This window comes from Hippocampus guttulatus, chromosome 2, assembly GCF_054856545.1.
Source record: "Hippocampus guttulatus isolate MCC_2025c chromosome 2, RoL_Hgut_1.0, whole genome shotgun sequence".
Taxonomy (NCBI): domain Eukaryota; kingdom Metazoa; phylum Chordata; class Actinopteri; order Syngnathiformes; family Syngnathidae; genus Hippocampus; species Hippocampus guttulatus.
The window spans coordinates 27,126,877-27,139,713 of NC_141262.1; the positions used below are offsets into that span (position 1 = coordinate 27,126,877).

Genomic DNA, 12,837 nt, shown 5'->3' on the forward strand with positions numbered 1-12,837 from the left:
AATATAATTCTACCCAGTAGAAAGGGTAACTAATTAGAGTCCGATCACTCATGTGCTGTTGTTTCTCATGACGTGCGACGGTCTGAATTAGCCTCCACCATTCGAGACACACGGCGATAACACCAAGTACCAAAACGGACAGAATTCAAGTATGGTGGCTTGAACGTTGGTCTGCTCGTCTGGTACAATGAACAAATGTGAAATCGCAGAAGAGAGGGGTCATTCTGGCTTCTGAATCACAAAATGAAGTGAGCGTTCACATATGTGCTCATTCGATGACAGTACAAATGAAATGTGATCTCTGCGGCCTTCATAAAAATGTTCGCTGACCACTTAGTCTCGGCCGCCTTCATCCCTTCCTTCGCCTCAGTTACACAACACACAATACAATACAACACACCGTTGTTTGTGTAGCGCTTTCACAACAGCTGCAGCTGGAACAAAGCGCTTTACAAAACAGTCAACATAAAACAATAAAATAATACAAGACAACACATTACATTAAAACAATCTAAGCAATCTTAGCCACTTTTCCTGCTATACTCTTTGTTGTTTGAAGCCGTTCTAGATGAAAGAGGAGAGCATCAAAGTGTCCTTTCACTAGTGGATCTGAGACATCGTGCTGAAAATGTGCACACATCTGCCACAAGCTAAGTTTGAAAGTAAACAAGAAGCTGTAGCGTCCGTTGACAAGAAGAAAAAGTGATCAATTCACTTATGTCCCATGTCAATCCGTTTCAATTCCAAGCAGCGACTCTCAGTACCAAATATGCATCTGCGCTCTCTCTCCTCATCCTCGGCTTCACAAGCCATCCATCCAAGCGCAGAGGTCATAGCCACCAGAAACAACCACAGAACAGCCATTTTCGTGCTTTGTTGAAATCATGGCTGAGCATTTCTCAACTCGCGATTGATGGAGGAAACGGCCAGAATGGCCCTGTCCCCAAAAGACCTTGCGATAACATTTGCGTGTCAAGATTTGATTCGATTGACACGTGCCATTACCAGCGAGGGTCCTGAACTAGTGAATACATGTGCATAAAATCTCACGGGGGAGATTTAGCGTGCTTGATCTTTATGGCGGCGAGCTCCTCCTGGAGGTCAACGCGAGCCGCATGTTTGAAATGTAATTATGTGGCGATTGCTCAAGTGCACGCACGCGAAACAGGATTTATGGGTGACGCGGACCTAATGGATGTCAACCACGTGACGCGCCATCTACCTCCCGGGTGGCTCCGAATAAACAGGGCGAGCGGGGTCTTGGCTCCGGAGGTGATGAGCGCACAGCGCCCAGTACAAGGAGAGGGCAAGCTAACGCGCGCGCGACCCACCGCCAAGCCAACGAGGCCAATCCGACTCAGGGTTAATGTGGAAATATGGAGCTCACCGAAGGTGTCCCAAAGTTCACGGCGACGATCTTTGATTTGCATGAAAAATGAGTCCGCCCCGTCTGCCTCGTCACCTTGACGGTGAGGCCATCCTCACGTTGAGAGCTTCAAGGTCGTTGGACGGATGCCGCGGAAAGACCCATTCCACCGTCGGGAACGGTGCGGTTCTGTTGGGGAATGTTTTCTTGTGGCTGTAATTAGCTGCGAATGGAGATTAGGATTATTTCATTTGGGTAATCTGTCCGAGGAGTCCCTGTCTTCCTGCCTGTGCTGGCAAGGGGGGGAGATAGCAGAGGATGAAGTGGTAATGTCCAATAACGAGCAGCTACAGCGGGCAAGTTTATAGCCCCGACCAGACAAATAAGCATGCGGTCACCCCATTACCTTCTCCGTCTATTGTGGCGGGCTGTCAGAATGGGAAATCAATTTTTTTTTTCCCCATTTGCCTTTTAATCAGTTTCTCAATTGCCCCCCCCACCCCCCCACATCTCCACCCCCCTTCTTACCACACATTTCTGAAAGGCATTTCATCTCGGGGCCTCTTCAGTAAGCATCGTTATGGACGCAAGATTGCAGACTTTGCATTGATGCACAATGGAAATTTTCTTGTCAGACAGATTTACCGTCTAAAAAAATCTATCGGTCGGTCGATCCGTCCGTCCGTCTCTAAGCAAGGCAATTTGATTCACCGAGCACACAATCAAAAGCACCACGACCAAAAAGTATTTACAAACGGAACAGCTGATGACATTTAAAGACGAAGCAAACAAGAGTATCGGGTTAAAATTACGAGAGAAAAAAAATTGAACGTAGCTTTCTGTAATTACTCAAAGATCGGATGGTGAAATGGATTTTAAAAATGCTTCAAAGACCTTCTGTCATTTTTCGGTTTGTGACCAACAGGTGGCACTGTAGGGCTCTCCCTGCAGCTGCACACCTGTTGGTCATTATGTCATTAGCTAGTTTAAAAGGACTCCCGGCACGACGACTCAGTGTCGGGTCATTCTTTGTTTTTTGCTGTCATGTTTTGGGTCATGTTTCGGTTATGTTTCTGTTGATCGTTTTTTTTTTTTGCTTCAGTCATGGTTTTGGTTTGCTACTTTGGATTGTTTTGGTTTTCGGGACTTTGTTAGGATTTTGTTTTCTCTGTGTTTTTATCACTACAACTCGTCAAGTACAACTGGCTCGTCCCTCCTGCCTGCTTTTTGGGGTCCACCACCACTGCGCAACGTGACACCTTCATTCAATGGGGAACACAGTTTTTAAGGTGCATTTAAAGGCATGTATCCTGGGTCTTACTTCACTTCTGTTGGCACCTTATTCCGTTTGTGTGCAGCATAACCGCCAAATGCTTCTTCACCGTGTTGGATTTAAACTTGAGCTCCGCAAATTGACCCGGGTCTGCAGACCTCAGAGCCCCATTGGCTTGATATTCAATCAGCGTTCCTTTCATGTATCCGGAAGCGAAACCATTCGGTGATTTCGAGACCGATAGCAAAATTTTAAAAAGGACTCGATAGACCTGGAAATCAGCAAACCAACTTTTATCAACTTTCAGAAAGTAATGTGGTGACCGGCGACAGTGGCAGGGCAGCGCCCTGGTGCGCTCTATTGACGAGCCGCTACTGCCAGAGAGTGAAAATAGTCGATAAATAAGCTTCTGCTCTTGTGTGGGACCGGTCGGCACCATATTTTTCTTTCATCCCAAAGGTTTTTGGGGGTTCTTCTCAATCAGGTTCAGTATGATGAGTTCAAGCAAATGATATGAAGGCACCAAAAAGGAGATGTTTGCCAGAGTTGCTTACCTGCCATCACACCCAACCTCTGCCACACTTTGAGAGATCTTTGTTGACCCAAGGCGGGCGAGAGAGATGCAAGGAGCGTAATAAGCAATGATGAGCTGCGCCCCTCTCTGGTTTTTTTTTCCTGAATCCGTGTGTGTGTGTGTTTGTGCGTGTGTGGGTGTGTGGGTGTCGCAGCCCTCCGGAGGCTGAATCATCTCTGCTGACAAATAATAAAAGAGAAGTGGGAGATTGTGAGCGTCGGCCCATAAATATTGAAGGAGTGGAGGATTATTACAGGGTTGAGGTTTATGATTGTCGTGGTTCCAAGGGATGCCCTCATACATTTTTACCAATTTATATGTGTGGATGATTTGGTTTATTCCTTTGTCGGGACCTCGGCATACGTCCGGGTCTCCAAAGTGTGTATGATGCCTTGATGTGAATTCCTGCAGGGCCGCTTTATTATGATGGAATATCTTTTCAGTCCTGCAATTTCTCTTCACAACTTGAGAATTATGAACTCTGACTATATCGGGTTAGAAATTCCACTGCGGCAGGACGCAGAATGGGGCCATTTACCTGGCAACATCATTCATATTATAGTGCATAAGGAGAAAGGTTGGGGCCCTTTTGTTTTTTTTTATTCACTTGACAACCAAACTGATCTTGATTATGATCACGAATGTGTGAAAGTCTTTGAAGTGTCAAGTCACTGAACCACCTGTTTGTAGTTCCAGGCCATAATTTACCGAGCAAGGTTCTTTTTAGGCTCGGTGAGCAATCCCAGCATGCCTCGCTCTGCCGTCTCAATTCTCAGCGGCTCCCGGGAGGCGCGAGGCACTTTCATCGTATCCCATTGGTTGGCGGATGAGGAAAAATGACTGTGACATTAGTTATCGATTCCACATTTAATGCATCGGGCGACAACGGTGCGCCAGACACATTGATTTCTATTTTGGATGTCACAGAGGACACCCCAAAAAAAACATGAGGCATGTTCCACTTTGAAAAATGGATGGGGTGTCTTTTCCGAGGAGACAGGCTTGGAGTTTTCCCAGAGCCAGCGAGGGTCCCCGTTGGGCTTTGGATTGCCTTGGGGGCGTTTGAGTTATCGTCGCTGTGTTACTCTCAATGAAGGCCATGAAATGCTGCATTATTTAGCCACAGTTTGTTTTCCACCCGTTTGAATGATTGGCCAACACATGCAACCGCTCGGCAGCTGCTCAGGTCATGTGACTGTGCTGGTGTGGAGCAACAGATGTCGGGGGGCAGGGGGGCGGGGACACCGATCGACAAATGTCGAGACGAGCTGTGGATCGGCTCTGTTGTTCTTTATGATGGAGAATCTACAAAAGCAACAATGAATGTGCCTTTCTCTGTTGTTTTTTTGGGGGGTTTTTGGAGAACCACATTTCCAAACGTGAACGCAAATGTAGCTCTCTTTTTACTACACTGAATGTGAGGAGTCTGGTGGAACAGCCTGTAGGCAGAGGTGACTTTATGTTGGTGCCAGTATGTGTCTTGTATGTACAAAAGGTTGTGGATGGGGGGGTAGTGGAAGGGGGTGTGTGGGGGGGTGGTACATTAGTAAGCGAACGATGACTATAAAAGGAGAGTGCTCATCGTGTCTCCCCGGGTCAGTTCCTTGTGTCTTCTGCCCCCGTCGCGGTCCACGCTGTCAAGACCACTGATGTCATGTGTCAGTCAAGCTCGTTCCCACCGATGCGTGCGGCACATGAAAGTCGTTAACCCGCATGAAGGATGACCATTGGGGTTTGGTTGTTTCACAAGTCCCGTGCAGAATAGGAAAACGCGTATATGTGTTTGGAGTGCTCCGCCGTCAATTTCATACTTTCTGCCATACGATAGAAAATCGTTTATTTGTTCTTTCTGTCACTATAGGTTGCTGGGATAGATAGATGGACAAAGATAGATTATTTGTTCTTCAGAAATAATTTTCCAACTGCACACTTTTAAAGGTTGGGACATCTTGAGACAAAGCTATGCATCCAAGAGCTGAAGTGGGGACAGCAAAGAAAGGAAATGCGGGACACCAAGTGATGAGGAATCACTGTTAATTTCAAGTACGGGGAGTCTGGAATTTGTGGGAGGATTGGAATCATCCCGGATAAAATGAGACTGACATTCGCGGAGGGATGGCGTGAATGCAGAACCGAGTGATGAGGATGCAACCAATCGCGTGGAGGTGAGGAAGAAAAGAAAGGGATCCATTGACGAAGGGATGCAGTGGGTGGGGCGGGGGCACGAGAGGAGGAAAGAGAGGACTTGTCCCAACAATTACCGTGGCTGCCAGAAAGAGGCTAATCAAATGGCACTTGGCATGGCGGGCCTGTTCTTCACGCAGCTGGTGTGGGAGGGAGAGAATGAGCTGTGACAGGAGAGAGAAAGTGGGCTGCCCAGAAAAGGGAGCGCTAGCGCTCGGCTGGCGTGCAGAGGCGCGTGCCACAAACTTATTGGGAAGCGGGGATTGGAAATGGATTCAAAGATTTTGTATTCAAGGAGCAAAGGAAGCTCTTAGAAGAGTCTTTCGAAATGAACTTTCTAGTTGAGGATTTGATTTGTGACAAGCTTTGTAGGAAACAGTAGAAAAAAAATACAGCCTATTGTGGTAACTTATGGAAGTACGTGCCTCATTAGTAAAAAAAAAAAATGTGTGTGTGTGTGTGTGTGTATACATGTGTGTATATGTATATCTATAATGTGTGTGTATGCATGCGTGTGTGTATGTGCGTATACTGTATATATATGTATATATATATACATATATGTGTGTGTGTGTGTGTGTGTATATATATATATATATATATATATATATGTGTGTGTGTGAATTCTTACCAAATCGCATTCTAAATTCTATTTAGTGTTTAGCTTTTAGCTTGTGCATGTCTGCGTTTGTGTCACATTTTTTGGTTTTGTATGTGCGCGCATCACAAGAGCGAGCCGCAATTGAGCAAAATCACCGAACGGATGTACCTCAAAAGCAAATCAGTGACCAGTCAATGTTGATTTCAGTAACTCTTAATTGTGCTTGTCGAGGATGCTGTGGATCAAATGCCGCGCGTGCGTGCATGTGTGCGTGCGTGGTGAGGTGGAGACTTTCCCCTCCTCAAATATTCATGTTGGGGGAGGTTGTCACCAAAACGAGAGAAATGCTTCTTGAGGGAATTGTGACGCGCGGCGTCGGGATCAGAGGAAGCGAGGCGTGATGGAAGGTTCACACACGTTCCTCTTCAGGCCTGCCTTGTTCCAGGGAAGAGCTGACACGGTGCCATTGCCTCCTCAACCTTCCTCGCTCCTTCTGTCATCCCACACGCCGCCTTTTTTTGCTCCATGTGTCATCTCCACTGGTTACTGCAGCTTTGTTTCCATCATGACAAACCAGGTGCCAATAACCGAGAGTGGGATTTTTTAATCATTGTTGTTATTATTATTCAACTAGAAGAGAGGGGGTGTTTTCAAAGATGAAGCCCATATAGGTTGTTTTTTTTTCTCCAGTTTTTAAACTGCAATAGCGGCTGTAATATGCCAGCCACTCATGTTGCATTCCAAGGCGGAATGCGTCAGTCATTCGGTAGTAAATAACGATTTTCTCATTTGACCTTTAAGTCATCGTTTTGCGTCACGCTAAATACATCAAGCGTTTTACGGCATTTCATCGCTGACGTTGTTCTTCCGTGCTTGTTATGAGAATTGGCAACTTTTTCTGTTTTCAGTCTCCTTTATTTGTCGTTCCTGTCCATGGTTCTACTCTCTAAAGAGCTTTATAAGAGCGTTTTACGGGTGTTTCTTTTTTCCTTTTTAAGTCGTATTATTTGGTGTTATTGGAAATACGCCCACGTGCTGTTTGGAAAACTGCAGTTGTTTGCTTACATTCAAACTTTAGGTTGTAGCCAATGTGATGACCTGGTATTCATTACCAGAGTGTTTGACTGTGAGACATTGTGAGTCTCTCCTCAACCACACACATACACACACACACACACACTCATAGAGTCTCTTGCAGAGTCTGATGTCATATCAATCTCGCGAGCCTAAGCAGGCTGTTCAGTGAGATGTGAAATTGAAACGTAGGCTTGGTTATTAGACAAACGGTGCACCGGCGCAACTGCGGCTTCTCTTGTCAATAACCCCCGAGTGTAAGCAACTAACAGCTCATTTGTCCAATCGCAGCAGCTGGTTAATGCGGCATCATTTGCGCATGTGTGTTTTTTTTTGTTTTTTTTTGTCAGTGTGTCACAATGAACCTCAACATAGCTGAACCGAAGCGGTGTGGGCCATACATGTAGTGAGATCCTATGTGACCCTTATTCCATTGATGTGTTTCATACGCTTACAAAGGACATCAAAAAGCATTGGTAAAATTTAATTTTTTAAAACTTGTTAAGGAATAAAAATCAGATGCACCGCATACAAATGTGTGTGTATGTATGTGTATATATGTACACAGTTTTCGACCATAATCCGTTCCAGAAGGCTATTTGAAAAGCAATTTGTTCGACATCCGAAACTATTTTATTAGCCCATGATTAGGGGCTAATACACTGTGCAGAAATAACAACAACAAAAAAAAAACAGTCAGATTTGCGTAACTCACCACAACACATCTACTCACAATGAACGTTACACGAGGAAGCGTCACTTCTTCGTGTAAGGAAGCCGAGATTATTCGAGTGAAGTATTCAGCTTTGCTCAGTTTGGTCGAAAACTGATTTTCGTTCGTAATCCGAGGCGTAACAATCTCGGATTTTCTGGTCGAAAACCAATTTGTTCGAGAACAGAGACATTCGAAAACTGACAGTATAAGTAGCTGCACATCTTTTGTTTTTTCAGTTTAGAGCTGCTCACTAAATTATTTGACTCGTCGATTAATCTGTCAGTTATTTTTTCGATTATTTGATTATTCTGATGAAGAAAAAAAACATTATTTTTTGTGATCGCCAATGAAAGTCATTGAACGACATCTGCTGATCACGGAAACTGGCCAATCATGATCTGTGGCTAATTGAATGACGCGCCACTAATATATGGTCGATGCAGTGTAAATGGATGGATGGATGAATGGATGGATGCCCATGGCTCTCTTCGCATTTACAAAACATAATTTGTAAGCCACACAACGTGCAAGCCAACATATGTCGTGGTGTTAGTTGTACAATATTTTTACATGGTTTCAATCAACACCCAGACAAACCAAAATCATCACAGCCGCTCCACAATCACAATCAAAGAAAGGTTCCCTGCTCACTCTCAATTCATGATCTTATTTTTCTTTCATATCCCTCCTCCACACTCTGAGACCCGTCACAGCGCTTCTTCTTTATTTATGTATTGTTGTCTTTATGCCTTTGTTTTTAAATGGGTCTTCATTAAGATTCCAAGCGCAGCTGCTTCGGGTTGTGTAGATCAGGAAAATGAAGTTTGTTGTCGTCAAATGCTTTGGTACAATGCGCTACGGTTTTTTTTTTTTTTCACCCGACCGCATTTGACACCTTTTTGTGAGTTTCAAAGTCCCTCTTTTTGACATAAGTGCCACATTTCCATAAGTTACTTCCACCTCATGACATATCATGTACTTTCTTATACTTTGCTGCAAAGACTTGCGGGGTGGAATGAAAAAAAAAATGAAATTAGAGAGCCAAAGAGTTGCAAGGACATAAGCGGTGCCACGTTGCGTGCTTGCCGGTGACAGATAATTAACTCTTTCATTTCACAAGACGTACTTGTACGTCTTTTTAAAATTAGGCACCGCCTACCAAGGACGCACTTGTACGTCTAAGTCTTTTTTTTGCGTTTTGTTTGTTTGTTACTTTGGGTTATTGGGGTTTTGATTTAGTGCCCCTGTAGGTGTTTTTTAGGCCCCATCTGACCAAAAATGGGCCCCGTAGGACCAGAGACCCGATCCTGTTGCACATTCTGCGCTTTGAATGTCTAATGGAAAGGTATGATATGGCTAAAATGTCATACCTCCATATTTTTGCTAGACATCTCAATAAGGATATTACTATGGACTCAGAGAAAAACAACCATTTTTTTGAAAAAAAAAAATCCAAAAGGATCTGGAAAGTGTATTCTGTTTTCCTTTTTTTTTTAGAACTTGACAGATTAGAAAAGTGACAGCCATCAACAGTACTAAAGTCAGCAGGAATTACAGGAAGTAGGACATCTTCGCACAGGGGGCAAATCAAGCTAGGACATGTTGCACCTTTATGACTATAACATCCACTCGAGGAGCTGAAAAATTTAATGTGCGCCCTCTTGTGCCATTTTTATTATTTGCGGTGCTGTATGTGTGTCAAGTGGAGACACGTTGTAAATATCCACGGATCACACATGCCATGTCGTTAGCCGCCATCGACAAGCGAGCTTGCGCGTGCCGCCGTGTTTGTGCGGGTCACTGCGTGAAGGTTTGCTATGTGGGTGGGCGTTTTGTGCTCCGCTCTATCTTGGCTCTTTGAGAGTGAAGTGGCCCTTCAGAAACCTAGCGAGGCAGCCAGAATCCTCCTCTGCCATGGTGCCTTGATGGCCTCGGTTGCAGGTGCGTTCTCGTAAGTGTAAAAAGATGTCACAGGGTTGGCAAAAATGAGCGAGATCCACGATTGAAAGTTTCAATCTGACAAAGGATGACAAAAGATGGCAGCCAGGCCTGGCGGAATGCTAAATCTCCTTCATCGTGAGACTTGCTTTACCATCGAGGTACTATGGGCTTATATACACCTCATGAAGCCATTGTTCGTTGTGTGGGGGATCATCTCCTCGAGCTTCCGGAAAACGCACTCGCCGTGTCCCAAAGGCGCAGCAATCAGACAGCAGACAGTAAATGAATAATAAAGAGGCTATTATGTGAGACTCCATTTCAAATGGGCAGTTTCCTCTATGTAGCCGGGGCTTACTGTGAGGTTAATTGAGACCTTGATGGCACTTTAGTCTCCGCTCCGTGCGTGCGGGTCCTGACTTCTATCAAGCGATCACGTTCAGCCTGTGCCTCCACGGCGGCGCTTCATGTATATAACGACACCTAAGAAGGTGGAGGCAATTGTTGGCTTCTAATTACGTTTTGTGAAACCCCGAAAGTGACATCTCATCACTGCTATTAGCGAATAATAGCCGATGGCGACGTCACCTCCCTCCCGTTGGTGAGAACAGTGGACGGCATCTGAGCCGGTAGCGGGTCGCCCTTTTTGGGTTGATCTCGCACTCTCCGGCTTGTGTTTGCTAAAGAAGTGTAAACAAGAGGAATGTGTGCCATCAGCTCACTGTGAACATACAGTACTTAGCTAGTCCGTGATTGAAAATGGCTATTTTTGCGCTGCCAAAATCAGCATTGCCACAAGGCTTCCCTCAAGAGGATTTACTTTGGATTTGTTTCAGGCACCTCAACCTCCGACCAACATCCCCTCCCCCGCCACATCCTCCCCCCCACGTTCCTGTCGATCTCTTTCTGTTTCTCCTTCCATGGTTCTTTTCTGAATCAATTCACACTTCACTTACAAGTGGACAAAATGTCAATTTTGGGAGACAGCGCACCTTTAAAGACACGTTTCTCCATCCCGGCCATCGTAAAACGCGTGTGTTGGCTTGCCCTCCAGGCAACGATGACACTAACTAATTTTTGGTTGTGGAAGCCCACGGCGATGACATCCGGCGTGGCTACTTGGGGCAACACCCGAGATTTTGCTGGAACGGAACTTGGAGGCGAACCGGAGTTGATGGTTCACCAACTGAAGTAGTGTTCATTTTATTCGCCGTTTTTGAATCTTGTTTCGGTCCAGTTTCAGTAACGATCGCAATTGTTTGCTAGCAGAGCCTCGATTAGCTCATAATTCTGTCTGCTTTCACTACATTTGCAATCCAACTGAAACCGTAGTTGCCCGACCAATATAAGGTTAGCACAAATTTAACGTCACACACAATTATATCAACAAGTGGCGGCTAGCGCTACATGCTACAAGCTAATAAGTTAGCCGTCATTAGCATCAGACCTATTTGTACCCCTCCCATTTAGTGATATTGTGAGATGTGCCGAGGCTTCGGAGCGTGTCTCAAGCAAGTGTGGGAGTGCCAAATGAAGTCTAGAAAATCATCTGACTGGTGACAAACACGGTCTTAGATTGATGTCAGCGTGTCACTCACGGTATCGTTACTCCACAAATCGCACTCGATATTTCGTGCCGCTTTGCGGGTGTGTTCAGCGTTTGTTGTGAGCTTCAAGTTAGTTGGCGAGTTAGAGAGTCACTGTGCGTGGGAAAAGAATACTTAGATTTTTGAAGTACTCGTGTAGGATTGGCACTTTATTTTCCATTTAGACGTCATTTTGTCATTCTGTTTCGCTCGTTGTCGGCATGCACATTTGTTCAGCTGGTGTCCTTGAGAGCGCGTTGCTCTTCCACTCAAGGTGTCCTGAATTCAATCCCTATTTTAGACTCATATTTATTGATGCTCTTAAACATTGTCCTTACAATGTTATATTGCTTACTTATGCCCTATTTGCGCTCCACACTTACTGCTAAAACTGTAATATTGCTTCTTATGTTCGTCTTGTCACGGTTTAGCCTCAAGTCATTCTGTGTATTTTACTGGTTGGGCTTCTTGACCACTTGAAGGCACCATGGAGTAAATGAACCAGCTTTCAATCACAAGCAAACCGATTGGCTGGAAAGCCGCAGTGCTCCATGAAGCTTCATTTCGTCATTACCACTCGCCAGTGACAAAATGTATCGAATGACATAACTGATTGTGTTTTGATTCCAAAGGAAGTCTTAGGTCGTCCTTGGCATTTCATGAGTTAAGGAAGTCGGGTTCTCCTCACAGGATTTTCAGTAGCCCATGATGTATTCACCTCACTTTCTTTCTTGTAGCCTAGTTTCTCATCCCTTGTCTCGATCTCGTCCGCCCCGGCAGGAAAGGAAGAGTCCGTAGCAACCTTCAAGGGCAACGAGTTCTTCTGCTACGACCTGTCGCTGACGCCGATCCAGAGCAGCACGGACGAGATCACGCTGTCCTTCCGCACGCTGCAGCGCAACGGCCTCATGCTGCACACGGGCAAGTCGGCCGACTACGTCAACCTGTCGCTGAAAAGCGGCGCCGTCTGGCTGGTCATCAACCTGGGCTCGGGGGCCTTCGAGGCCCTGGTGGAGCCCGTCAACGGCAAGTTTAACGACAACGCCTGGCATGACGTGCGCGTCACCCGCAACCTGCGTCAGGTAAACACGCAGCCCCGGAAAAATCACTCGCTTTTGGATCGCTGGCTTGTGTCTACTCGCTGATTTACTGCACTCGGAGTTGAATGTCTGCCCGCTACCTGTGATTATCTCCGCTTGTTGAATCATCTGTCACTTTCAGTTAAATTTAGTTTTCAAGGTTCGCAGTCGGCTATTTGCTTCTCTTTTTTGCTCTTTGTGAAACTAACAGTGATTCTTTTACCATGAGGTTCAAGGCACTTTATCACTTCACAGGGGCACTCATTGAAATGCTCTTCTTTTACTGTGCTTCCCGAACACGATTGAAGTACAGCGGAGCCCCGACTTGGGAGATTTATTTCGTTTTGGTCAATATTCTTTTGCTTTGTGTCGCAGAGCGCCACAGTCGCCCACCAATTTGAGTCATTTATTGAACAATGCAAACAGTCAAACACACAAATAGAAAAT

General features: G+C 45.4%; 1 protein-coding gene across 7 annotated transcripts in view; it reads left to right on the top strand.

Annotated features, from left to right (window-relative positions):
* nrxn2b (neurexin 2b) overlaps window positions 1–12,837 on the top strand; it is a 282,388-nt gene that overhangs the window by 106,423 nt on the left and 163,128 nt on the right. For all 7 annotated transcript variants that reach the window (XM_086105123.1, XM_086105122.1, XM_086105124.1 and 4 more), the window contains one exon: window positions 12,092–12,393. In XM_086105123.1, the coding sequence (XP_085961249.1) occupies window positions 12,092–12,393 (302 nt within the window). The remainder of the gene's footprint in view (window positions 1–12,091; window positions 12,394–12,837) is intronic.